The 27,980-nt window shown below is 38.0% G+C and overlaps 1 protein-coding gene across 2 annotated transcripts in view; it reads left to right on the top strand.

Annotated features, from left to right (window-relative positions):
- Positions 1–27,980, top strand: part of ZC3H12C (zinc finger CCCH-type containing 12C) — a 66,637-nt gene that overhangs the window by 27,805 nt on the left and 10,852 nt on the right. For both annotated transcript variants that reach the window (XM_084893951.1, XM_084893952.1), the window contains exons 2-3: positions 7,378–8,129; positions 25,159–25,298. In XM_084893951.1, coding sequence (XP_084750077.1) covers positions 7,378–8,129; positions 25,159–25,298 — 892 coding nt within the window. The remainder of the gene's footprint in view (positions 1–7,377; positions 8,130–25,158; positions 25,299–27,980) is intronic.

The raw sequence follows: 27,980 nt of genomic DNA on the forward strand, positions 1-27,980 counted from the left end.
TCCTCTTATTTTGTACAGGGAGAAGAGCTTATTTATACTTTGGTGGCACAATAAGGATGTGGCCAAGAGTCCCAACCAATATGATAGTAAGGGAAAAGCCGAGGCTCTGCATAAATCAGCCTGTGTAAAACAAATTGTAAGAGCAGCTTCTTGCCTTCACTCTTCTCATTTCCACTGGAATGAAAAGAGGGTGCTCGAGTGTGTGCAGGTGCTTGTGTGCACACGCTTTGTCACGTAAGTAGGGAGCTGGACAGATCTCCTTTCTCTGTAGTAGGGAAAGAGTCTCACAACATCTGATGGTGTTTACATTTTTATTGAATTTTTTTCATCACCAGAGGCCACTCAAGATATGACTTCTGCAGCCTCAGAAGCAAGTAGTCCATAGCATTATAAATCCTACAGACTGCAGCTGACATAAATCAGCGATAACAAGCCTCCTCACTGAGGGGCTGGGTTTTATCTACTTTTATATCCTTCAGAAATATTACAATATTTCTTCTTTATAGAGTTAACTGTTTGCTGAACTGGAAACTGAATATTACATCTTACAAATTTCATTAAGTACAAATACTTTTAACAGGTTTAAAGGTTTTGCTTTTATTAGTATCCATCATAAAATAATTTTACACTACCCTTTGACATACGTAAGATGGGCTGTTCTGGTGATTTTAGGTTGAAGTTAGTTTTTTGTAAATTATACATTTCAGATGAGTCATTTGGCACAAAGTTGCACACAACTTGTTTTGATTTATTACACTGTACTCCAGTGAGCTTACTTTATAAATCAATTGTAAACTCTTCAACCTTTGTTTCTAAAACATTAGTGTCATCTCTTTTCCTCTTTTTATGGTCTTGCAACATATCAACCAATATTTACCAATATTTTAGACCTCCCAGTACTTCCAGAGAAATAGTTTTATTATAATCTGTCTCATTTCACCAGCAACTCAGTGATTACAGAAAAGGGATTGCTGCAGCAGTTCATTGCTACTTTGACACACATCGTTTTCTTTCCTTCTCAAAAACAAAAAGCTGTACTAAAGAATAGCCTCAACTTTTTGGAAACCTGCAACTTTTACTACTTTAAATATAATTGGTCTCTTTGTTCCGTGCATTATAAACAAGGAGGAAAAGCTGGTCTGCCCAAGCCAGGTGTTTCTTGTTGGCAGCCTGCTCCCTAATGACTGCTCTCAAAGAGCAGCTGCCTACTAGTCCGCTTTGTATGGCCTATTGTTGCTGCACACCCCTCCTTAATATACACATGCTGCCCCGGGCAGACCCCAAGAGTGACATCAACTTGCTTATCTTAAAAACCTGGATGCAGGGTGCTGAGGTTGGCTTGCATCTGCCCGGCCAACTAATTGTGAGCTTTCTGGCCTATGATTGGCTGTTATTTCACTCGGTAGTAGGTTAAGCAGAGACATTGCCCGTCCATCTGTTCTGCCATTCATTGTTCTTCTTGCCTGCCTGGAAGTCTGCAGCTAAAACTGTGTTAAGGAGTTACTGCTGAAGCTGCTACAGAAGCCAGTGTCTTTGTATTTTCCCGGTAACGTGAGTATCTGTGCTGCTTCATGCCTTGGGAGTTAAACTTTAGTAAATATTCAAGGTGTTAACTTGAACTCTGGATAGAAAGCACCTCAGATGAAAGCCTACAATTTACTGCATAGTGTCAAAATACCTGAAAAGTGAGTTTTTTCTGTAAAATATGGGAAGCAGATTTTTTTTAACATTTTTATAATTCTGGAGTTTATAATTACAGCTCCAGGAGCATTCACCAGGTGTTAGGTGTGGCATGTAATCATTTGGTACTTAAAGATAAATTGTAACGTGTTCTGATATTTCCGTAAACAACAAATTTGGATTTTTATCTTGTCACAGTCTTATGTTTATTACTGTGTCATTGTCAGACCTAGTGCTGTAAAATTATAGTAAGATTTGATAGGTTTTTCCATTGCCTTAAAAACCTAGCTTGTGGAGATGGATTGATATGGTTAGATGTTTCAAGCAGCTTGTTTTAAATGTGATGATTAAGCATTCTGTTACTTTTGTCAGAAGTTTCAGTATCCACCTAGAGTTACTAATTTCTTCTTCCCAAATTTTTCTTTCCTTGCCCTAGTTTCAGATATTAGATTGAAGATGTCATTTCAAAAACTGTTGCTTTCAAGAGTTCTGTTATGGGGAAAGGGGAGGCGACAGAGACTTTCATCTCTAAGTTGGGAGAGAAAGAGAGAGCTCAAAGGGTTAAAAAGAGGTTTTCACTTCTGCCACATGCCCTATTGTGTGAACATATGCATAAGACTATTGAAAGTTTTCCGAAGATGGGCAGGCCACCAGTTGCTGGTCTCCTGCGGTTCCAGTAGACATCTGTTGCCCTAAAGAGCATTAACCAATCTGTTCAAAGGGACATCTTCCTTTGTTAGCTAGAGGGACACAGACAACAGCTCTCACTGAAATACAATGGTAATTAAATACACAGAGACTATAGCAGTAGGTATTTATTACATATTCATTATTTTATTTTTATTGTTCTCTTAGTATTACTTTTTGGATAACAACCAGAACCCACTGTATGGCTTTGTAAACTTACATTACAAACAAATAAATTGACTTAACAAGTTTATGGTTTAATATTCTTGATTAATATGAGGCTCTTTAGGATATAAAACATATTTGATTTGATTTGAGAAGAAGATTTTAGGATTATCCAAGTCATCTAATGAGAATTTTCAAAAAATTTTACTAAAGGCAACAACTTGCTAAGATAAAGTGTTTTTTCTTTTTTGTTTTGTTTTGTTTTGTTTTGTTTTGTTGGCCATTAAAATATTATAGTTCTTCATCATCTACAAAATTATGAAAATTTAGGTTTTTTTCAACAAATAGTATTATTTGCTTTTTTCACTTATTAGGCATTTAGCAAGAAAAAATGTTTCATTTCCAATACAATTTCTGAAGGGAATCTGTAACTTTATAAGTATAGAAATCTGTTTTCAGACAATTATATTTTTGCCCAATACTCCTTGTGTTCATGAGTATAGTATGTAAAGGCTAGTTTTAATGGATTCCTGATAGAAAGCTTAAAAATATTTCTTGTATTGTTTTTTATAACTATCAGAGTATAAACTCTATGTTGCTGCTTAATGAATTGAGAAAAATTACCCTTATTAGTTCAGAGTTGATTAAATATTATTTATATATGCTTGCATTTGAGTAAATACAAAACATAAAAGTCTAATAAATGGTGTAGAAATTAAGGAGAAAATATTTTCTACCTGACATGTAATCACTTTTGTGACATTATTAGTCTTCGCTATTTTTTCTTTTTCAAAATTATATTAGTCATTTTTAAGGCATTGAACAAAAAGATCATATACCAGTCTTTATCGTAAGATTTCTTTTAAGCCGAAACCGGTTTGGCTCAGTGGATAGAGCGTCGGCCTGCAGACTGAAAGGTCCCGGGTTCGATTCCGGTCAAGGGCATGTACCTTGGTTGCGGGCACATCCTCAGTAAGGGGGTGTGCAAGAGGCAGCTGATCGATGATTCTCTCTCATCGATGTTTCTAACTCTATCCCTCTCTCTTCCTCTCTGTGAAAAATCAATAAAATATATTTTTTTAAAAAAGATTTCTTTTAATTACTTGTAATTTTTACATATTGCATTAGATTGACAAATACTGCAGCATATGAAAATATTTTTTATCAGATTTTAAATCTTAGCATTTAAGTTTTTATTGAAAGATTTTAAAATATTGCCAAATTCTTTTTTTTTTTAAGTGCCATATTAAGTTAGGGCAATCCTTTACTAATTTCAAGTGGGTAAGGAAGCATTTTAAAGGTTAAAGTTTTAAAAAAGCAAAACACAAATCTTTACCACCCAGCTCAATACAAATCAGATTATTTTAGATTTATATTATACAGAGAGAATATATGCAGTTTATAGGCCTGGCAAATGAACTCAGTTGACCTTATTTGTACTATTTCATATTTAGTCTGTTGGTTAATATGTACTAAAAATGATATAACTGTTTAAGATGATATTGAATAACGTTCTCTGAGGTAACCAATGAAGAGAGGTCTGTCAGTGTGAGAAAAAAAAAAAGTTAAACCAAAATCTTTTAAAAGAAAACTTATTTTGCAACAAAATAAAAAGGCTTTTTTAAGTAGGTTACATCAAGCTTACATTTACCCTTAATATTAAAAATCATATTTGTCCACCTGACCTGCGTGGCTCAGTGGTTGAGCATCAACCTATAAACCAAGAGGTCATGGTTCAATTCCCGGTTGGGACATATGCTTGGGTTGTGGGATCGATCCCCAGTGTAGAGCTTGCAGGAGGCATCCAATCAATTATTCTCTCTCTTTCCCTCTTCTGTCTGTCTCTCTTTCCCTCTTCTTTTCTCTCTGAAATCAATACATATGTGTTTTAAAATATATATATTAGTCCAATTATTTTAAACTTTTGGTTTAAGTAGTATATATAAATCACATGATTTATCACAAGTTAAAGGTATATTGTATTCATTAAATGCATTCATATGCAAATGAGTTTTATCTGGTTTAATATTGTAAGAAGCAAACAACTGATAATCTCATTTTTTCTCTCTGTATTATAGCCATATAATATAATTACTTAGCAGATTTACATAATATAATCAGTATTTTTTTTTATTAGACTGAAGGTTTAAGTACTTTTTTTATGGTGACTAATTTTCAGTTTAAAAAGTACGGTATCTGGTTTTGTTTCTTTGAAAAATGTAAAAATTAAGAATTTTATTTATGCTGTAAACATAACATTGCATTCTAATTTTCCCCCACTGGCTGCATATTTCATAAGTATTTATCTTGTTTGAAACAACCCATAACAAAAACACTACTGCTCAAAATTAAAATTATAATTTCTAGTTCAATTCAGAGATTTGGTCAGTGAATTATGATCTTGAAGAATTATCTCACAACAGCACTTAGGCGAAACCCAAAGTTTTCAGGGGAGATAAAAAATGTTGCCCATTAACTACACTTCCTGCAGGCAGAGCAGATTGTGGGGTTTACAGAACAATGATGTCGGAGCTTCCAGATTGGTTTGGCAGCTGCATTGTTCTCCGAGGGTAAACCAGACGCTCTTAAGTCCCAGTCTCTTTTAGAGGCTTTTGTTCATACCAAATTATTCTTTCACTGTGCTAGCATTCATGATGGCATGTTAAAGGAGTGCAGCTTAGCAACCAGCTTCTGGTTGCCAGGCAGCCCAGCTTCCAATAGGTTTTCCTTTTTTAAAATACTTTTGGTGGGAGCTCTACGAAGGTCACAGTGCAGATTTTTCTTTTAACTATATCCTTTTATTAGGATGCTGTTGTGATTTGTTACTTGCATTATGGTGTCAGTGTATTACAGTAGTTAATAAATCAGTGGGTGTAAAGATTTGGTTCCAAAGTTTCATTAATTCTAAATAATTTGGCTCATGAATATCCATATTAATAGAAGGAAAAAAAACCTGATACTGTTACAGCCTCATCCTGGTGCACATGTATATGGAACTCTCCTAAGGAATATTTCTATTGTACGTTCAGGAGCCAGGAGAGTTTGATGTTTCTTTAAAACTAATGAGTGCTACATTACTAGAACCGTGATATTAAAGTATCTGTCTTCTCAAGAGATAAAATGTGAAAAAACTCCTGTATAAGTGTGTAGGAGTTCTACACTGAAGGAATGTTAAGTGTATTGCATCAGGTGAAAGATTTCCATGTTCTCTTTAGTATTTACCCTCCTGAATATAATTTATTTCATTGTGTAGCAATATTTTGCACTAATAAGTTCACGAAGTATGTGTTCAGTGTGCGACTTAGAAAAATCACTTAGCATTTTGTTTCAACGTTTATATAATAGCTCCTTTCTAGTGTAAATAAGATGTTCAAGAGCTTTAGAATTAAATGTTTTCCCAATATCTTTTTTTAGGTTATATAAATAGATGTTTTATGACAGTCTCAAATTCTGCTTACAATATCCATGGATATACACTGGGATTGCCTTAATAAGTAAACACAATTCTTCCAATGAAGCTCAAGAGAAAATAATTTTATTTTGCTAACCTGTTCCTGGTAGAGAAGTAACAATTACTCCCAGTAGAGTCTAAGGAGAATGGTAAAGCAGCAGAAGCATTTTAAACAGTAAAGCAATTTTATAGGGGGAAAGCAAGAGAAAAGATGACTTTTTAATTAAATGCAGGTAATGGTTAATTAGTTATCTGATATGATATAGAAACATTTTCTCCTATAAAATTGAAGACATTAACATTTGTTTCAACATACATAATTATTTGCTGATTTATTTATTTATTTATTTTAATTTTCACCCGAGGATATGTTCCCCATTGATTTCTAGAGCGAGTGGGAGAGAAGAAAGAATGAGGGGGAGAGAGAGAAACATTGAGGTGAGACGCATTGATTGGTTACCTCCCCCGTGTGTCCCTACTAAGGCTGGGGAACCTGCAACAAGTACGGGCCCTTGACCAGGAATCGAGCCGACGACCCTTCAGTCTGAAGGCTGGTGCTCTAACCATTGAGAAAACTGGGCAGGGCTACTGCTAATTTTATGTGAAATATTTTCTCTGCTTTCTATAAATGTGTATAGACTAAAAGAGCTTTTCCCCACTTCCTGGAATGAAATAGACTCCAGTGTTCCTGGCGCTAAATAAGGGCAGCATAACATTAAAAATTATGTTCTGTTACTGTGTTTAATGTTTACAAAATAAGATAGCCAGGGCTAGCTCTCTCTTAAATGGATTACAGTTGACTTTATAATTATTTAATTTCTTACTGGCTGTTGCTGAATCTTTGTTCTTTCAACTCAGTACTGGAATCATTTTTGAAATGTCTTTAGATTGTTGTTTAAATGGTTGATTTTATAATTAATGATACTTTTACAATCATACACTAGTGTTTTTCTTTACAATTTTTATGAGTTGCTTTTTTAAATGTACATAAACTGTCAAAGCATATCTTAAACATGCTTTTTGATAGTCTTCTGTATGTCGCTTTAGAAACACACATAGGCCTTTCCTAACAGTTGAAAAAAAAATCTCTTCCATTATGGTTGAGAAGCAGCATGATTTAGTGAGAAAATAGGAGTTTTAGAATCGGACAAAAATTGGTTAAAAATGCAATTCACTACTTACTACTTTGTTACCTTGGAGGGGTCACATGGCCTTTCTAATTTCTAACTTGGTTTGCAAAACAAGGCTATCTTGGCAAGGGTGGTGAGGGATGAGAGGATATAGGCTTACCATAACGAACATAGGTATTTATAGTTTGGTAATTCTCTTTCAACTTATATATTGAGACAAACGAAATACATATTAAATTCTAAATATCTTACATTCTTCTCTAGGAATACGGGGTGCTGTGCATTCAGGAATACAGAAAAAGCAGCAAAGTGGAGTCAAGTACACGGAACAGCTTCATGGGCTTGAAGGATCATCTGGGGCACGACCTAGGCCACCTTTGTGTGGAGAGCACTGACCCACATTTCAGCATATCTGTACCTTGGTCAATGGTAGAAAAACCAACAATGGATAGAGTTAATTCCGGGAAGGAAGGAAAGGAGGTGTCAGAAGAGAATGCGAGCTCTGGTGACTCTGAAGAAAGCACAAACTCTGATCATGAGTCCGAACAATTGAGTAGCATTTCAGTAGAGCCATGCTTATTAACCAAGACTCACAGACAGCTATGTAGGTCTCCCTGTTTAGAGCCTCGTGTCCTCAAAGGCAGTGAAATCTCACAAGACTTGAAACCCGAAGAGCCCCAGACTGCGTCCAAGGAAGTGAAGAAGCCTCCCGACGTGGTGCGAGATTACCAAACAAAACTGGAGTTTGCACTGAAGTTAGGTTATTCCGAAGAACAGGTTCAGCTTGTGCTGAACAAACTTGGTACCGACGCTTTAATCAATGATATTTTGGGAGAACTTGTCAAACTTGGAAATAAAAATGAGGCTGAACAAACAGTTAGTACAGTTAACAGTATAATGCGGGACACGTCTTCACTGGAATCTCAGCGGTCTGATTCTCCAATGCAAGAGATTGTAAGCGATGACGGAGAAAACCTGAGACCTATCGTCATTGATGGCAGCAACGTGGCAATGAGGTAAGTGGGGAAATGGTCAGTGATTGCTACCAAGACATCTTTAAAAGGTATTTCTAATTTTGTGACTGTTTCTCTTCTGACAGTTATTAAAGTCAACTTTATTCTGCATCCTAACATTAGCTTACTTATTTCTAATTGTATCTCTTTTAATGATCTATCTCTCTACTTCTAGAGTGGTCAGCCATTTTCACCCCATTTGTCCCTAATTAGAGATCTCCTTCCTCAGATATGTCTCTCTCTCTTTCTTTCTTTTCTGGCCCTATTACTATGCTATAAAAATTAGCATTTGTTTCTGGCTTAGTGTTAACCACTAGTTTTAAATGAAGAATTTGAGTACAATAATAGTCAACAATTTTGGAATCTAAATAGCCTATTTCTACATGAAATCAAATAACCATAGGAAAAAAACACAGTTCTGCCCTAGCTGGTTTGGCTCAGTGGATAGAGCATCGACCTGTGGACTGAAGGGTCTTGGGTTTGATTCTGGTCAGGGCACATGCTCGGGTTGTGGGCTTGATCCCCAGTGTGCAGGAGGTAGCAGATCAATGATTCTCTCTCATCATTGATGTTTCTATCTCTCTCACTCTCCCTTCATCTCTGAAATCAATAAAAATATATTTTTTTTAAAAGAAAGAAAAGAAAAAAACAGTTCTTTTAGAAAATAAACTATCTTTATGATTTGAGAACAAATAGTTTCAGTTTTTATTTTATCTGAGAGTTGTAATTCAAAAGTAATTATTTAGGAACTGAGAGGGGGAAAACAAATGCAGAACTTCTAATGAAATATTTTATAAATTTTGATGGCTTAAAATTTAAAGTGCATCTAAATTCAATTAGAACCATATAGATAACTGCCCACAATGTTCAGAACACTGAGGACATAAAGTATATGAAGGCATCAGTTATTCTTTTATAGAGCTTATAATTTTATATATTGTTTCTCAAAAGGTGATCTGAGAACTTGTTAAAAATTTCAACAATAACGATAAGTTTTCAAAATACATAAAACACATTCTAGGACAGTGATGTCCAATGGAAATGTAATGTGTGGCACATGTGTCATTTTAAATTTTCTGGTACCTTCCTCAGTCCCTCCCCCATACTCTCTTCCATTCTCTCTAAAAATCAATGGAAAAAATATCCTTCCATGAGGATTAAAAATAATTTTAAAAAAAGAAACAGGAAAAATGAATGTAAATAATAAATTTTGTTTAGCCTAATATAGCCAAAATATCACTGTAGTATATAATCAATTAAAAGTTGTTAATGAGATATTTTGAATTGTTCCTTTCATATGTCTTCATATTGGGCATCTTACCCTCACAGCACACCTCATTTCAGACTTTCCCTACTGCATGTGCTCAGTAGCCACATGTAGCCAGCACCTATTGCACAGTGTTGTTCTAAGACCTACCAAGTCCACACTGTCAAGTCCAGATCAAGGTGTAGACATCTCCTTTTGTAAGCAGTACCCCATTAATCACACTGAAATTTGAAAACCACTGTTTTTAGTAGGTGATGACAAGTACAAAGGTGTAAGAAGGATCAACTTGTTCAAATAACCTTTATAGGTGAAAGCTATATTATCTTACTTGCATTTATAAGCAGATGAAACTTGCAGGATTTAAATTACTTGCCCAAGGCAGAATATAGTATCAATCCAAAAATGTCTGACTTCAAAGTCTTTACATTCATTTTTATTTTTTTTAAATACATTTTATTGATTTTGTACAGAGAAGAAGGGAGAGAGATAGAAACATTGATGAGAGAGAGTCATCGATCAGCTGCCTCTTGCACACCCCCTACTGGGGATATGCCCGCAACCAAGGTACATGCCCTTGACCGGAATCGAACCCGGGACCTTTCAGTCCCCAAGCCGATGCTCTATCCATTGAGCCAAACCGGTTTCGGCTACATTCATTTTTAGTATTTTTTATTGAAAGGAACAATTCAAAGTATCTCATTAACAGGAGGACATAACAGCCAGGAAGTCCTTGTCTTCAAGAATGCCATATGATATTAAAGATAGAAGCCCAATTATAGGATGTCAAGAAATGAAGGAATAGCGCTAGACTTTTATTCTAGAACTAGGGGCCCAGTGCACCAGTTCATGCACCTTGAAAGGAACTGCGGGCTGAGAAGCTGTGGTGGGCGTAGGGGTGGGTCTCAGCCCATCCTCCGTGTCCCACCCAGACCCTCCCGCTTCGGCCCCTGGGACTGTCTGCCGGAGCCTCACTCCCACCGCCGCTGCTTCCAGGCACTAATGGCTCCGGGCCCCGCTCGCACCTGCTGGCATCACAGTGATCACTGATGAGCGCCAGCAGCGGGTGGAAGTGGCGGTTGCCAGCCCTGATTGCCCCTCAGGGCTTCTCCACCTCCCCCTGCTCCTGTGGGGCTATTGGGGCCGGCAGCCGCTGCTCAAACCTGCTGACAGCGCCGAGTGATCAGGGCCAGTGCTGAGCGCTGGCAGTGGGTGCGAGCGGGGAAGTGCACGGGAGCAAAGGATTTTCAGTCACCACCAGAGGCTCACCCCAATGACAGACGCCTGCCATGTTCCGCGCTCTGCCGCCTGCTGCCCATACCCACCATATTCTGCACGTGCTCCCTGGTGGTCAGCACACATCATAACAACCAGTTATTCCATTGTTCTGCTGTTCAGTCTATTTGCATATTAGGGTTTTAGATGATAGATAGATACGTAGGTAGGTAGGTAGGTAGGTAGATAGATAGATAGATAGATAGATAGATAGATAGATAGATAGATAGGTGTTGACAGAGGAAGGGAAGAAAGAGGAAGAAGAGGGGTTGGGAAAAGATTTTGTTTTATTTTTTTATTTATTTTTTTAATATATTTTATTGATTTTGTACAGAGAGGAAGGGAGAGAGACAGAGAGTTAGAGACATCGATGAGAGAGAGTCATCGATCAGCTGCCTCTTGCACACCCCCTACTGGGGATATGCCCGCAACCAAGGTACATGCCCTTGACCGGAATCGAACCCGGGACCTTTCAGTCCCCAAGCCGATGCTCTATCCATTGAGCCAAACCGGTTTCGGCGATTTTGTTTTATTTTTAAGAATGAAATTACAAGCTGAGGGGACAGGAAAGTCTCCACAGGAGAGGAACTGACATATGAGTTAAATTTTTGAAGCAAAGTTCTGAAGGAGGAGACAAGAAAGGCCCAAGTAGGGGATTTGGCATTGGAAGTAAATGCAGGCCTTGGAGGGGAAAGAGAGCCTTAGATTTATAAAACCTGGAAATGAATTTTTAAGATGGGTATCATCAAGATAAATGTTGGCACAGTTGGGTCAGCCTGATGTCGAGTCACAGGACCAAAACCTAGTTCTCAATGGTAATGAAAAGTCCTTGAACAACTGAAAATTGACTGAACACTCTAAACAACACTTATCCCACATGGTGAAATTTTTTCATAGAAAAACTCTAATGTAAAAAAAAAAAAAAAAAAAAAAAAAAAAAAAAAAAACCACAATGGCATAATTAAGGCATTTCAGATCTCTTCTTATGTAGTTAGGAAAACAAACTTCTACCCCCACACTTCTGCACAGTCCTGTCCCTTGCTGTCAACATGGACGGTGCAGATTCGGGCCTTCTTTCCGTCATGTACTTTAATCTGACACTTAGTGGAAGTGCTGCAGGCATTCCAGGACTGAGCAATGCGACAGGAAATCTTATTATAGTCGTATTTTACTGTCAGTCACAATAAAACATACCACATCCGTAACTATGAAAGTACCAGGACTCCTAAAAACTCATAGAAGACAGTTTACATTCTGCCATTTATAAGATCTACTTAAAGTAGCAAAGTTGTTTAAAAATGCATATCTACTTCAAATTCAGAATCTTTTTTTTTTTTTAAATATATTTTATTGATTTTGTACAGAGAGGAAGGGAGAGAGATAGAGAGTCAGAAACATCGATGAGAGAGAGTCATCGATCAGCTGCCTCTTGCACACCCCCCACTGGGGATGTGCCCGCAACCAAGGTACATGCCCTTGACCGGAATCGAACCCGGGACCTTTCAGTCCCCAAGCCGACACTCTATCCATTGAGCCAAACCGGTCCCGGCCAAATTCAGAATCTTAATTTAACAAAGATACAGAGAGATTTCACCCATTTCATGTTGCATAAAATATGACATGCTTTTACTTATGAAATTAATTTCCTACTCATAAGTTTAACAAACCTTATAATAAAAAATATAAATTGTACATATTGTAATAAATCATAAGTAAATGAGGGGATGGGTTTTATTTCCTTCCTTGATCTCTCAGATATATTCCCTATATAAGATGAATATATTTTAACTTCATTTAAATGTGAGCCATGGAACTGATATAAATAATTCTTTAGATGTAAATTAAAAGTAGGAAAGCAAAGGCATTTTTATTAAAATTAGCACAATAGACTTTTTTAAAAATGTAATTAATTCTCTACAGAATTCTAAGTTGTTTATACTCCCTAGCCTCTATTTGCAAAATTATAAAAAGGGGACATTTTTATATTGCAGGTTTCTTATTAAAATTAGAGATAATTAATACCAAGTACCTGGCATAGCATAGGTGCTGAGTAAATTAAGTTATTATCTTAAAGAACTAGAATATAGTAACTACTGTAATAAAAACCTATTATTCATTATTTAACAGTAACAATTTAGCAGCCCATTTTATTTTCACTGCAGTTTATATCATCAGTTTTCAATGATGATAGCTACAGTTTCATAAAGGAGACATGTGATTAAGATCTGGATGACTCCAAAATAGCAAAGGGACAAGCTACATAGGTAGAGTATGCAGCTGAGGGTCCTAAAATTGCAGGGATCCTGTATTGTCTTGGGGAAGCATACATCTAGTTTTGACTTATTTACTATCCTATTTCAAATGTGTTACCTTAATAGAAGCTCTGGATAAATTTGTTGAATGAGCAAAAATTGAGATAAATCCCCAGAACATAGTCTAGCATAACTTGTGACAGATGTTTCATTGTTAGATATAGGAGCAAAGAGGACATAGTGTGCAAAAGTAAAAAGGAGGGTAAAGTACATTTACAGAAAGCCCTAAACTTTTGCATATTAAATGATAATCATTCAAAAAGTGTTTGGTTTCTGAAACATGAAAAGAATGAAATTTACGTTTAGTGGAGCTGAACTAATGATTCTTGATAAAAAGCTGCAGTTAATTTTAATTCTTAAAAAAAAGAAAATAATTTAGCAAATTGGTCATTCAGCAAATAGGCCTCTGTCCTTAGTAGGGCAGGTACCTGATAATATAGATATATGATGAAATGTATATTCTGGATACAGACAGAAATAAAGCATGATTAATATTTCTGAAATGAAATTCTATGATATTGTGATTTTTATTTTCTCTAAGTAGCTTACAAGCTTTCACATTTGTGATTCCATTAAACTTGAGATATATAGAGGGTGTGACAGTCAGTTAGCATATTCCCTCCATACTGATTGTGGGTGCTTCCATCTTTGAGGTCAGGGCAGTCAGTTAGCATCCCCCTTCCTTATTGGCTGTGAGCGCCGCCATCTTTGTGATGGTGTGAGGCTCAATTAGCATGTTCCCTCTTTATTAGATAGGATAAGGAAAAGTGATTAGAGTTAATGCTTTCTAGTTTTGTTAATATTGAAGACATTCTTACATCTACTTAACAGATAAGTTCTCTTCAGCTTTTTTAGACTGATCACCCCCTAGGATCTGGATTAGCTACAAGTGCTTCCTATTATTAACTTTGGTTTCAAATTATGGACATTATAAGGTCAAAGAAATCTTTCTCATTTTCTTTTTCCTTACCCTCTTTCATTCTGAAAATTCTCTCTCTAAGCCAAACTGCTATTATGTCTGTAACCAACTGGAAGCTAATAGGAAGTATTTCATGTCAAGACTTCCATTGTAATTTTGATGTTGGATGTTTTCATTGTCCTAAATAAATAATTTATTAGACTTTCTTTTCCTCTAAAGCAGTACAATCCTGCAAATCTTGCATGGAAGCCCAGTATTTAAAACAAACAAAAGCAGAGTCAGTTTGAGTTGGAATGCAGAGGTGGAGCTGTGTTTCCCACTTAAACTTGCTTCCCTGCTCCCAGAAGGGTCTCTGAGCCACACTGTGGAATTTCTGTTTGTAGCAGAGGAGCGTGGACTTCGTTTTTTGGTGGTATGTTCAGTACTGAGCATCCTGATAACTAGTCTTAGCCTCAAAGTAATCTTGGAAAAGAAATCAGAGATAATAGATTTGAGAAACTACAAGAATGACAAAATAGCATCAACCAATATTAGTAAGTAGATTGTAGAAAGTAAAAGAAAGAATTCTAGATGGCATGAGTCAGCACATGAAGTTAGTAGGTTCTCAAATACAATATGAACTTCACTTAGACAACAGTGATAGAAAGTCAGGTGTCTGATTTCCATACTGAAGGTGATATCCAGCTGCAAGCCTTTCTCTGCCTCAGGGACATAAGCTATAAGAATTTCTTTGTAACAGTCATTTAACATGGAAAATGTATTAACGAAGAGCATGTTAAAGCCATTTTTCTAAGAATCCTTTGTAATTAAAATCTATTTTCATATGTCCAACTCTGTTTTAATAATGAGGCCTAAAATTTGAGGAAAAAATTTAATTCAACAAATATTTAATGAGCACCTGGGTGTATTAATTTAGTGTTTGATAAATATTTTTATAACTGCATTACTATTATTCTGTGAATAATGTCCAGTGCACCCTGAATTTCTATAATATATTAAGCTAACTACATCTAAACTTGAAGGACTTGGTACTAAAGAGTCAAATGTAGTTTTCTAATTTAAAAGGATATTTTTTATTTATATTTTCACATTGTAGGTATTTGACTGACTGACAAACCCTGACAACTTGTGTCCTTTTCATCATAATGACCCATTAAAGTCATACAAGTTTTACAGTCATACTTGAATCCTCCAGTTGGGAGTATAACAACCTTATAGATCTAGTTTTTTATTTAAATAAAGGATGATATATAGAAAGTTATCAAAACAGCAATTGTCTTTTTTCATCCCCTATTAATTTGATCTATTTTTTTTTATCTAAAACTCTTTAGTTGACTTCCACACATCAAACATATTGCTCTAAGAATCACAATTTACCATCAATGGTGAGATTAAAGCTATTAAAGATCTATTTTATTGGTTTTATTTTCATTCCAATGCAAGCTAATGGGACACAAGAAAGTGAAGGAATTAATGTTTATTGAAGCCTCCAGGTACTCTTGTTCAATCCCAAAGGCCCTATAAACTTGGTGGGATTATCTTCATTTTACATATGAGAAAATTGAGGTTCAGAATAAGTAGCTTGGCCAAAGTCACACAGAAAAATGGTAAAGAAAATACTTAAAATCATGTCTGATTCCAAAGACTATATTTTCACTGTATTGGCCTACTCATCAGAGCCATCTCTATTTAGTAGTAGTACTAGTTAGCAGCAATAGCACTAATATTATATTCATTGATAGTAGTATTAAATAAGCCATTCTAGGTTTAATTTTTATAATTACATTTTAGATGATTTATGGGAAGACTTTTTATGAATAGCTTTTCTTTTACTATATATTACTTAGTACATAAATTTTAGAATATAAAAAAGTAAAAATCCTATGATTTTCAAGGTTCTGTATAACATTATAAGTAATATGTTAATTCAAAACAAAAACTAAAGCAAAATCAAATTGAGGAAATAAAATAATTGAAAAGAGATTCCTTTGTTCTTTTATTTTTAATGCCATGAAAAATAAAAAGAGGGGGTTCCCTTTAATAATAAGTTACTTCCCTTTTTTTAAGTTTCTTCTTTTTTTTATTGCTCCTTACACTAGAAGAGAACAGTTATAATTCTGAAATAACTTTTCCTGTACTGTGATTAACCTAGTAAATGATATGTGTGTGTGTATAACTTAAGAAAACATAATATGTGAGATTGTATTTCCTAGTTATATCAAATATTGAGCTTCCATGTGGAAGTTCCAAAGTACATTAAAACGTGTGTTTCCCTGCATTTTTCTCTGCATTACAAAATATGCCATTATAATCTATTAACCATAATTGATGATATTTAATGGCACATTACTGAGCAAGTATACTTCAGTTCTCTAGTGGGAATATATGTGGTGTTGATAAAAGATGTAGCAAATATATTATTTTGACTGATTGAATTGCTTTTCTGTTGAAGACAGAAAAGAATATGCATGGTTTTCAAATTAGTTATAGTAGTGTATATGAATAAATTAAATGTAATCCCATTAGATGTGAGGCAAAATAAATTTGGGTAATAATGAAAAGTTATGACAGTGAAAGCCTAACGTTTGTCAAAGATAAACTGTTCATTTTAGCCTCTCTTGGTTTTCAGTCTCTAATTCTGAGGGGGTTGCATGTCTCTGAAGCTGAATGGGAGTTCCTGGGTACAAGTAATGGGACTTCCTTACCCCAATCCAAACTCCAGCAGCCCTTCACAGCTTGGTCTGCAAATTAATTCCATCTCATTGTCTGAAGTTATAATTCAGTGAGTTATGGAAATCTGTCAGGGAAGTTGCAGTGACAAATAAGTCAGCAATAAGTCGCCATTGATGTTAGAAAGCCTCTGTTCTGTGGAGGCCTGCTGCGGCGGGGGCCAGATATGGTGGGGATCTCCCTTTACTGCGTCCAGCATGGAACGAGAGATGAACGAACCGGCTCTAAGTGAGAAATAATAGAAAGAAAGAAAGGAGGTGCAGAAATAGATTTAAAGCTGGGAGCCAGGCGGGACGCCATCCTTCCTCTCTGATGGAGAGGCAGGACGATGACCACCTGACCCCTCCCAGTGCATTTATTTTATACCCTCAATGCCTGGAAGTATCACCAACTAATTCGCATTCTTAAGTAGGCCCTAGCATGCCTGGATTTACATATCTAGTCCTGCCCCTACTGACACCTGGGATAATATGAAGGCCAAGCTGACAGCACTGTCTGCCATCTTGGGGAAACGGGTTCTTAGGGCGTGGCTCTGCCCAGCGCCCTGAGTTCAGCTGACGATAATTAAAAGAAATGCCCATGTGCCTCCCCAGTCGGGCCCTCTATTGTTCTCCAAAATTTGGCCCATAGCATGGCGGACCCCAACACGGATTTACTGTCAGTGTAGGTAAGCACATGTTCACCTCGGTGCCTTGTCTCCCAAGAGCTTCACATACACTCTACCTGAGTGCAGCCCTTGGCTTCTGCAGCAGGTCACGGCAGTAAGGAAAGTGACATAGGAGCCTCGCTGGAGAACGAGCAGGTGGAAGGTTGTTCAGAGATACCCACAATGTGTGTGTTTTTCTGGGTCTGGGTGAAACCAGCAAGGTCAGTAGAAAATGCATGGCTCCGGGATCCATAAGAAAGGCCAGGAAAAGATTAAGCAGGAAAAAGAAATGTGGATATGAAGTTTTCCCATTCCCAGCTCGGGGGCTCTCCAATTATGTCCATTTTGCGCATTAGTTTGCACTATTTACCAGTTATAATGCAAACTAACACTGGTAAGAGTCTTGGGGGAAGAGTCTCCTGGTGGAGGTAGTAAAGCTTCAGTTAACTAGGTCACATTCCTTGTGTCTTCCTGAGTCTCTCGGCATTCCTCTTCCAATGTCCTTGGCTTCTTACAGTGGCATCATACTGAGTCTCCGTTCGGGAGCCCTCTCTTGTTTGTTGGTGTTCCAGAAAAAGGTCTCCTCCCTTTGTGAATAATTCTCACTGGGCAGGTAACACTGCAGCCCTGCGCTTCTCTTTTCTTCCCCTTTCTCCATCTTTCCCGAAAGCTGGATTGTTATTGCCAATAACTGAGAAGCTGTCTATCCTTGCCATCCAGGTACTTTTTCTCACTTAAATTCCCACAACAAGGCTACCACCGAGCTGGAGCGGAATCCATCTGATCTGCCTCCGGATCCATCCTGTTAAATTAGAAAAGGCCCCGTGATGAAATCAATGAGACTCTTTCCAGGTCAGCTGCTGCAGAAGGATTTCAAAGATTACCGCCAGCAGTGCCAGCAGTGGGTGGCCCAGGCCTGCGGAGCAGCCTGACTGGAGGAGGTGCCCCAGCCCAGGGTTCTCCCTTGTGAGGGTTATCCTTGGGCCCCATGATGCCTGTTTGATTAGTCGAGCAGAGTCAGAGCAGAGTCATCAAGAGGCAAGACTCTTGCAGCAGCCGGTGTCCATCCTGCAGAGCGCTGCAGATGGCAACGTGCTGGGGAGCCCCGGTGCATTTTTGCAGAGTTTCCCAAAGCGCTGGAAGGCGACTCCGGGTGGGTGATGTGAAGTAGGGAAAGGGGCATACGCACCCTCACCACATCCGATATACCCAGCAATCTTGGGGAAGAAAAGGGTTTGCTGAGCAGTGAGTTCACAGGAGGCACGCGTCTCTGGGGCTCCAAAGGAATAGGGTTGATTTTTTTTTCCACTTTGAGATGAAAAGTGAGTTGGTTTGAAGGGCACTGCAGTTTTAGTCTCGTTTTGCTGTTTCCCTTTCTTCCAAGTTATCAGAGCAACCATTCGCCAACCCGAGGCCTTCATTCTAAGACAGTCATTTATCTAAATCCTCAGACTCCTTGTTCCTTCCTGTTAATCATTTCTACTACCCTGGCTGTTTTGCATGTGGAGTGCCAGGGGATTCCCAGGGGTAGAGTCCATATCACAACATTAGGTAAGGCTGGTTATTCTCTCTTCCAAAGGGAAGTTACCCCCAGATCCTAAAGCCATTGGGAACCAGCCAGCTGAGCAATGGTCATCTCCCAGGCCCCAGACTGAGGCAGAGAAGGGTGAGAGGCACAGAGGAGCAGGAGCAACAACAGAGAAGGGTTGAGAACCAGGAGACAGAGAAAGGAACTTTCTGTTTCTTAATTCTTTATGGCTGTCCAGTTCATTCATTTCCTGGGATCCAGAGATACCAATAGTCCTTTTACATAATGAATGGCTTTTCTAAAAATCTCTCTAAATATACCAGTTTATTTCTTCAAACGAGCCTTCCTCTGGCCATTGCAAAACAAGAATTTATATGCTTGCCTGTTCCAAACATGACAGTAAATTAAGGCTTTTAAGAAAGAGACCTGCTGGCAGGTTTCTTGTCACTTGCTACCATTAAAACCAATGGTGAACCACATGCAACCGTGAAGCCGGTGTTACCCATTTTGATCAATAGTAATTCAACATTTGCAGTGAGGATTTGGAATTTTCCCTGGGAGCCCGATTCCACTGAGCCAGCGTAGTTGAAGGGATGCTTTTTAGCAAACCTCCCGGGTTTCTTAACTAATTAAAAGTGGTCAATATCTTTCAACAAATTCACCTAGCAAAGGACTCACCTGAGGCAGACCATCCTTATTCCCAAAGGATTGAATTAAAAAAGAATTTGAGGCCCAAAGGAACATGCCAATTCATAAAATTAGAATTAATTCTTTTTAGTACTGAGAACAAATGACCCTGAATTTGTGCAGCTATAGCTTGAAAGTGGCTAGAGAACTAGGTATGATTTTTCTTCTCTGTTTATATGAAATTAAAGCTACAGTTTCTAAATACCATCCAACCTTCTTAGTAAACACTCAGCAGATAATAGTTCCTTTGCACCAGTGAGTACATTGTGCTTACTCTGACATCCTGTTTTTATAATTGGTTATCACAACTCCTCAGTGGCCCCTTACATTGTATCCAGCACATGTGATTAGTCACATCCTTCAGTGTGCGTCACTCAGGAAGGTTAGGTGAAGGCCAGTCACCCACAGCCTCTCCTGGTCTGTGGAAGTGCCATCTGCTGTTTGGACCCAGTTGGTAGTTGTCTACTTGGCCTTTAACAGGAATGACTCGGGGTGATTGTGGGCCTTGGCTGGCAAGGAATTCTAAGGCACAGCAGCCCTTTCAGGGATTTCCAGGTCAGCATTCATTTCTTTGGCCTGGCGAGGGCAAGACTGGCTGGGAAAGTATTGGAGACTCAGGAACCCACCTACACGTCCCCACTTGTCTGCCTTTCCCTCTCCCTGTAGGAGAGAAGACTTTGGGCCCTAGCTGGTTTGGCTCAATGGATAGAGCGTCAGCCTGCGGACTGAGGGATCCCAGGTTCAATTCCGGCCAGGGGCATGTGCCAGGTTGAGGGCTCGATCCCCAGTAGGTGGCCTGCAGGAGGCAGCCAATCAATGATTCTCTCTCATTATTGGTGTTTCTATCTCTCTCCCTCTCCCTTCCTCTCTAAAATCAATAAAATATTTAAAAAAAAAAAAAAAAAGACTTTAGCCTGCCCCCATGTGAGATCTAAGGCTGGGCCAAGAATGAATGCCAGCTGCTAACCGCATTAAACCTTTTCAAGCTACCATTGGGTTTCTTCAACCTAAATGTGAAATAGTTTTAGAGAAAACACGCCTTCAACTTTATAAAGTTTTGCCAAATTATTCTCCTGAATTGTTACCCCAGTTCACACTCCCACCTGTAATCTATAAGTTCTTGCTTTCACACATCCTTGGCAACATCTGGTGTTTGCAAACTTTATTTTTTCCAATCTGATGAGTGTGAAGCGGTGTCTCATTTTGGCTTTAATTTGCATTTCTTCACTACTGAGCATCTTTTCATGTTTGTTGGTCATTTGGGTTTCCTCTTCTGTGAATTTGCTCATATCTTTTGCCTTAAAAAACAAAACAAAACAAAAAAAAAAACGGTTACACAAAAAACTTCTCTATGTTGGGAGTACTTTATATATTACTAGTGCCCTGATGCATGGATTCATGCATACTGAAAAGAAATTAATTAGAAGGTGGCCAGCGAGGCAGGACTGGGCGAGACAGGCTGGACATCCCCCAGAGCCAACCTCCCTCGGAGCCAACCTCCTGCCGTCCCTTCCCAGCCGGCTGCGCATAGGACAGCATCATGGTTCAAAGGGCATCTGTGGAGTGAGTGGGGTCCCTCCAGCAGGTGGGATCCCTCGGCCTGGCTGAAACCTGCTCTCTGACATCCCCCAAGGGGCCGTGGAGTGCAAGAGGGCACTCTGCAAAGTTGCTGTCCCTTAGCAGCTCCTGTGTTAAGTGTCTGCCCCCTGGTGGTCAGTGCATGTCACACCTACAGGCCAGTTGGACAATCAGTAGGTTGGTCAAACTTTCACTTCGCCTTTTATATATATAGATGAGGACTAGCCTTTTGGTTGGGGTTATATGTTGCAATGACTTCTCCCTATGGCAGTCTGTGGCACTTTTATTTTGTTCATGGAGTCTTTTGCATAAATAAGTTTTATGTGCCCAAATGTATCAGTCTTTTCCTTAATTAACCTGTTAACTGGGGAGTTCCCTTTTTAATTACGCAACCTGTAATGGGCGCGTACTCTTTCACTAGGACGTGTCAGTACGTCACACCCGGAGGACGTAATTTCAGATTATTATTATTTTTTTTTATACTTAATTAAAGTAAATGATATATTTTTTTTCATTTATTTATATATAAAGCACAAAGGAAAATACAAAATTTCAAAAAAATAGAAAAGAATACCAACAAAAAAATGGAAACATCAAATTGAAAAATTATAAATTTTACAAACAATTATAAAGATTACAAAAAATATAGACCGTCCCTCTCAGGGCACAACATATATTTCCAGGACGTATTCATAGGTACTACCCGTTCCCGATATTGTTTACATTTGACGTATTTATACGTCCCGCTCGGTTAACAGGTTAACATAGCACGTGCTTGCATATCTTCCTTAAGAAGTATTTCCTATCCTGATGTAAATTTCTCCTATAATTTCTTCTAAAAGTTTTATAATATTTCCTTTCAAATTTAAATCTTTGATCTATCTACAGCTTACTTTTGTGTGCGATTTGAGATAAAAACACAATTTTATTTTTCCCATATAAATAACTAAATGCCCTAATACTGTTTGTTGAATTGATTTATAATGTCACTTTTAACATTCATTCTTGTGTGTGTCACTTTACACTTACTTTTCTGTTACATATTTTATGTTTTTGTTTTTGTTTTTTATCTTTGCCTGTATCAGTACAACAGTGATTGGATTTCTGTAGCTTTATAGTAAGTATTGATAACTGGTGGGGAAGGTCCTCCTCTTTTGTTCTTCAAAAGCGCTTAACTATTCTTGGCCTTTTGTTTTTTCCATGCTAACTTTAGGGTCAGCTTTTCACGTTCCATAAAAAGCCCTTTGAGAATTTTTCTGGGAGTTGCAATGCACTATAGCTTAATTGGGTATTGCATCCAGGAAGATGGTTCATTGTTCCTTTCACCTAGGTCTTTTCTTATTCCCTTTACTACAGCTTTTCAATATTCATCTTCTCTATAAATCTCTTGCTTTACCTTTTTCTTTAGAGTTGTTTAGTTTTTGTTATTGTTACAAACGGGATTGTTTTTTTTAAACATTTTAATCGGTTTGCTGGTGAACAGCAATATTCATTTTAATTAGAACCTTTGTGTCTCCATTGTAATAACATTGTCAGTGTATGCTATCTGTGATACGTATGTCTGCTGTCCGTTGAAATCTGTTCGGAGGCCTAGCACACAGCTACTTCCATCAGTCTTTCCTGTGCTCTTGAAAAGACTTTCTCTTCCCTAATTTTGTGCAGGGTTTTGCCCATGTCCATTAGATCAGGCTTGTAATTGTTCATTGACCAGTCTATAAGTCTCACCACGTGTTTTCTGCTCCATCTGTCCATTTATTCTAGAAATCCTGTGATCTTTTGCAATCCTCATATGGAGACTGAGATCACAATTATCACAGCTTCCTTGTGAATTGTTCCTTTATTACTACAGTATTATGTAATAACTTTGTTGCTAGTAATTTTTGCCATAAGGTATTTTTTCTGATATTAGTATAGCTTTGCCAGTGTTTTTGGTTTATGGTTAAGGATGTGTGTAGCTGCAAATAACAGAAAAATTGACTACAGTTTCTTGAACAAATGAGGAAGGGTCTTTTTTCTCTGATAACAAGGTCAGAGATGGATGTGGGTCCATCGGCTTAGAAACCCGGGTTCTTTATATGTTTCCATTCCCCATTCACAGTGTGGCCTGCCTTCCTCCTGCTCTCTCCCGGTGAGGTTTTGTGGGATGGGGATGTGGGGGCTCGGGCCGTGGGGAAAGAAAGGATATGAAACAACTTATACTGTCAGTAGTGTGCAGTACAGTATCCTGTTTCAGCCTGTGTGGAACCTTCCTCATGTTTGCTGTTTACCCACATTGTATGGAAGTTCTTTAAATAGAAGGTGGGATCTTCTCTTCCTGCAGTGAAATGTGACAGTCGCCCTGACAGATGAAGTCACTGGGCAGAAAATGCTTCTATTGTCTCTTAGCACCAGAGCAGGTCAATGCTCAAGTCTGAGTAAGCAAATGGCATAATGACCAGCACATAGCCGTACACTTAGGTTTCAGAGCATCCATGCAAAACAAGATGGTTATGTTTTAGCACATGGAGTGTTTCTATTTAGGAACAGTTAGTATGTATATATTTTCTCTCAAAAGATGCTGCCAACATTTTCTGTAGTTTTTCAGAAGACTGACTAAATGTCAGTATTTTCCATGAAACCTGGCATCATTTTGTATCATTGGTGAGGCTTCAGGTAGCCCTTCTTACCCAGAAAATGGGACTTCAGAGTCCCCCATCCTGTATCCCTTTCTCTGAAACTTCCAGAATGTCTAACTTCACCTCGATCCTGCCCAGGACCATCAGGAGGGGCATGGAGCCATAGTGCCTCTGGTTTGCATTTATTGCCTTCAATATCTGCATAACAAGGTGGTCTGTTTCCCTTTTGTTTTCAAAATGATTAGCCATATTAGATGGCTCCAGTGTTTCACAGGGGACCACTATAACAATATAGGAACATACTTAATGTTCGATCTGTGCCAAACATTAGTAAAGCATTTGTCCACCTATTTCATTTAGCCTTCCTCAGGCATAAGAAGTAAAGAATATCTGTCTCATTAACGATAAGAAGCGCAGCCTTCAGAGCTCAAACTATAAAAGAATGCAGAGTCAACAATAAAAAATAAATAAATACGTTTTTAAAAAGAATGCAATTGCTGCATTCAAAACAAGAGACTTTTTTCACAAACCTCAGAAGTGTTTTGAATCCTTAGGCTGCAGTGCACAAGCAAAGCCTGGTGCCGCGTGAATACTTGTTGAATGACCATCTCGTAGTTGGGCATTTTCTTTTAGGCACTGAGACTGCTGATCCAGCTCTGAATGCCCTTGTGTCGTCATTAATCCTTGTCTGACCCAATAGTGTTAAACGGAAACCAGGTGTCTTCAGGGAAGGACATGGAAAGTGTTTCTTGGATGAGACTAAGCACTGTGAACATACTTTTCCCATATATGTTGTTTTTCATGGTCACCTAATACATTTTGTACATTACTGATTCGTTATATTGAAATATAATAAGTGTTGAGAAGGAAGTTTTTAAAAACAAATAGGTATTCCATTCCACTGTTTTGTTTTTTAAATAAGTTTTTATTGCCTTCAGAGCGGGAGAGAGAAACACAGTGATGACAGAGAATCATGGGATCGGCTGCCTCCTTCATACCCCTTACCTAGGATTGAGCCTATAACTAAGGCATGTGCCCTGACCAGGAACTGAACCATGTCCTAGTTCATAGGTCAATGCTTAACCACTGAGCAACACTGGCTGGGCTCCATTCTACTGTTTTTACAGATTTTTTCCTATGTGGCTTCTCTGTTACATTTGACTGAAACTATTCTTGCTGTGTTTGAGGCCCCTTTCTGGTCAAAAAGAGCATGTATCTTTCTGACTTGTTATCCTTTACAACTTTACATACAATAACTTTTCATTATTCTCCACTCAATAATCATCCCAATTTTCTTAATTTCTTTCTCACAGATTTTCAACTTCGAAGTTATCTTAGAGTTTCTTTGAGCTATTCAACTCCATCTCAAATTTGAAAGCTCCTATTACATTGTAATGATGTGATCATTCCTGTTTTCAAATTTGAATTAAGTTAAATTTAGGTTTTGTTGTGTAAAGCGTTCTAAAATAATCTTTCAGCCACGGGAACAAAGAAGTATTTTCCTGCCGAGGAATAAAACTGGCAGTGGATTGGTTCTTGGAAAGAGGCCACAGAGATGTCACTGTTTTTGTTCCTGCCTGGAGAAAAGAGCAGTCCCGGCCCGATGCTCTCATTACAGGTAAGCCCGTGGCTCTGACTTAGTGTCAGGAGCATCCGCACTGCCCCCTCTCACTGCACACTGTGTCAGCCTGTTTCAGTTTCCTCTATGTGATGGCCGCATGGCCTTGGGTGGAAAATTAACTTAATTTTCAAACCATCTTATTATGTTATACAGTAATCCTTGCTACATAAGCTGAGTTTTTGTTTTGTTTGAATTTTGAAACTTTTTACTTCAAATGTTGTGAAATTCTGACCTTAGAGACATGTTAGGTATCAGGAGATTTAGATTCAAATTCTGCCTTTGCCATTTACTAGCCATAAGACTTTGAGCAATAGACAGAACCTTTTTGGACCACAATTTTCTCATCTACTATAAAAATTAGACTAGGTGACAATCAAATTATATTGATTGCAGATCAAAAAATATCTGAGACTCAGGATGTGTTGTTTGGTATCAGGTGGCAGGAAACGCTTTGTCCCAATAAAGTATCTGTGTTTTGCATTATTCTGTAATTTCTGAATGTCTGAGTTTCAACCAAAAATGTCCCCTGTGCCTGCTAATTGTTATTGAACATTTTGCTCAAGTCAAGTGATTCTCGCTCCTCTCTACACCTCCAGCATTAGCAAAAACTGAGGACCTGGGTGAAGAAAATACACTTCACACCCAAAAGCAAATGGACAGACCACTTACCATTTACCTGAAGTCTCATTTTAAGACTTTATTTATTTATTTATTTATTTATTTATTTATTTTTTAAATATATTTTATTGATTTTCACAGAGAGGAAAGGAGAAGGATAGAGAGCTAGAAACATCAATAAGAGAGATACATCGACCAGCTGCCTCCTGCACACCCCCCACCGGGGATGTTCGCGCAACCAATGCACATGCCCCTGACCGGAATCGAACCCGGGACCCCCGCGTCCGCAGACCGACGCTCCCGAGTCCGCAGACCGACGCTCTATCCACTGAGCCAAACTGGTCTCGGCAGACTTTATTTTTATCTATAATCCTTAAATCTCTAAGAATAGATAGATAAGTTATGGTAGGAAGTACAGAGCCAAGGAATCAGACCTGTGGAAACTGTAAAGTGGGAGAGGCAGGCATAATTCAGCCAGTAGTACCAAGACATTGGATAACTCTTTGAGAAAAATATACATATTTACATCTTGATCTTACATCATATGGCAGTTGATTCCAGATGGCTGAAGAATTAATTGTCATAAACTTAAACCATTAGAGACTTATGTAAGTAGTCTTTGAATGGCAGGGGAGAACTATCTAAATTTAAAATTTTTTAAAGAAATTATGAAGGAAAAGATAGACTTAATTGCATCAAAATTTAAACTTCTCTATTTGGGAAACTTTCTTAAAAATGAGAAATCTTTTTATTTTACTAAGAAAAAAAAATACAACCAGTAAACACAGAACCCATGTTCTTAACATATAAGGAGCTCATTTGCATTGATAAGAGTTTTTTTTAAATATATAAGTGGTACTAGGGGAGGAATAGACAGCTTGCAGAAGAAAGCAAGTGCTTTATAAAAGGAAAAGGTTCACCTCAGTAGCAATTAAAAAAATGTAAATTTAAGCAGAGTCCACACAAAGATTTCTGACTACAAAGACATTTAGTGCAATATTATACTAGAAAGCAATGGAACCAAATCATACATTCTTTAAAAGAATGGTTCAGGTAGCCGGTTGTTCATCGATAGAGCATTTGGTCTGTGGATTGAAGGGTCTCAGGTTTGATTCTGGTCAAAGGCACGTACCTAGGTTTGCAGGCTGGATCCTGCTGGAGCATGTGAGAAGGCAACCAATCCATATGTCTCTCTCACATCGATTTTCTCTCTGTGTGTCTCTGCCCCTCCTTCCCACTTTCTCTAAAAATCAATGGGGAAAAAATATCCTCGGGTGAGGATTAACAAAAAAATAAAGTAAAATAAAAGAATGGTACAATAAATTAGTATATTTTGATAGAACTGCTCTTTTACACACAAGGCAGGTTTTATTATTATGTTTGTGTGTGTATATACACACATATACATACATATGTACATATATAAACAATGGAGAGGAAAAGTACACAGAAAATGACTAGAAGGAAATATGCCCAAATATTAACTGTAATTGAACTGAAAAGAAACAAACAATACTTAAACATTCTTGAGCATAGAAAGAATATGAAATTAAGAAAGGGAAAAAGACTGCCCAGCTGGCGTGGCTCAGTGGTTGAACATCAACCTATGAACCAGGAGGTCATGGTTCAATTCCTGGTCAGGCACATGCCAAGGTTGCGGGCTGAATCCCTAGAGTGGGGTGTGCAGGAGGCAACCGATCAATGATTCCCTCTCATCACTGATGTTTCTCTCTCTCTCTCCCTCTCCCTTCCTCTCTGAAATAAAAAATATATACTTTTCTTAAAAAAGAAGGGAAAGGATAATACACAGTGTCAGTTGTGCCTAAGTTTATGATAGCTTTTGAAACACCAGCATGATGCGTCCGGAACCCTTCAGTATGCAGTTGACTCTGAAATGCACACACGAACTGTCAGAGGTTGGATATTTCCTCCAGGATAACCATCCTCCTGACTAAAACTGGGAATTGGATAGTCCCATATTTCTCACGGTAGCAAAAAAATAAACTTGATAAGAAATTTTTGTTAAGTCCTCAAATATAAATTCAGACCGCTCTTTTGCCA

This window comes from Pipistrellus hanaki, assembly GCF_964339955.1.
Source record: "Pipistrellus hanaki genome assembly, chromosome: 9".
NCBI lineage: Eukaryota > Metazoa > Chordata > Mammalia > Chiroptera > Vespertilionidae > Pipistrellus > Pipistrellus hanaki.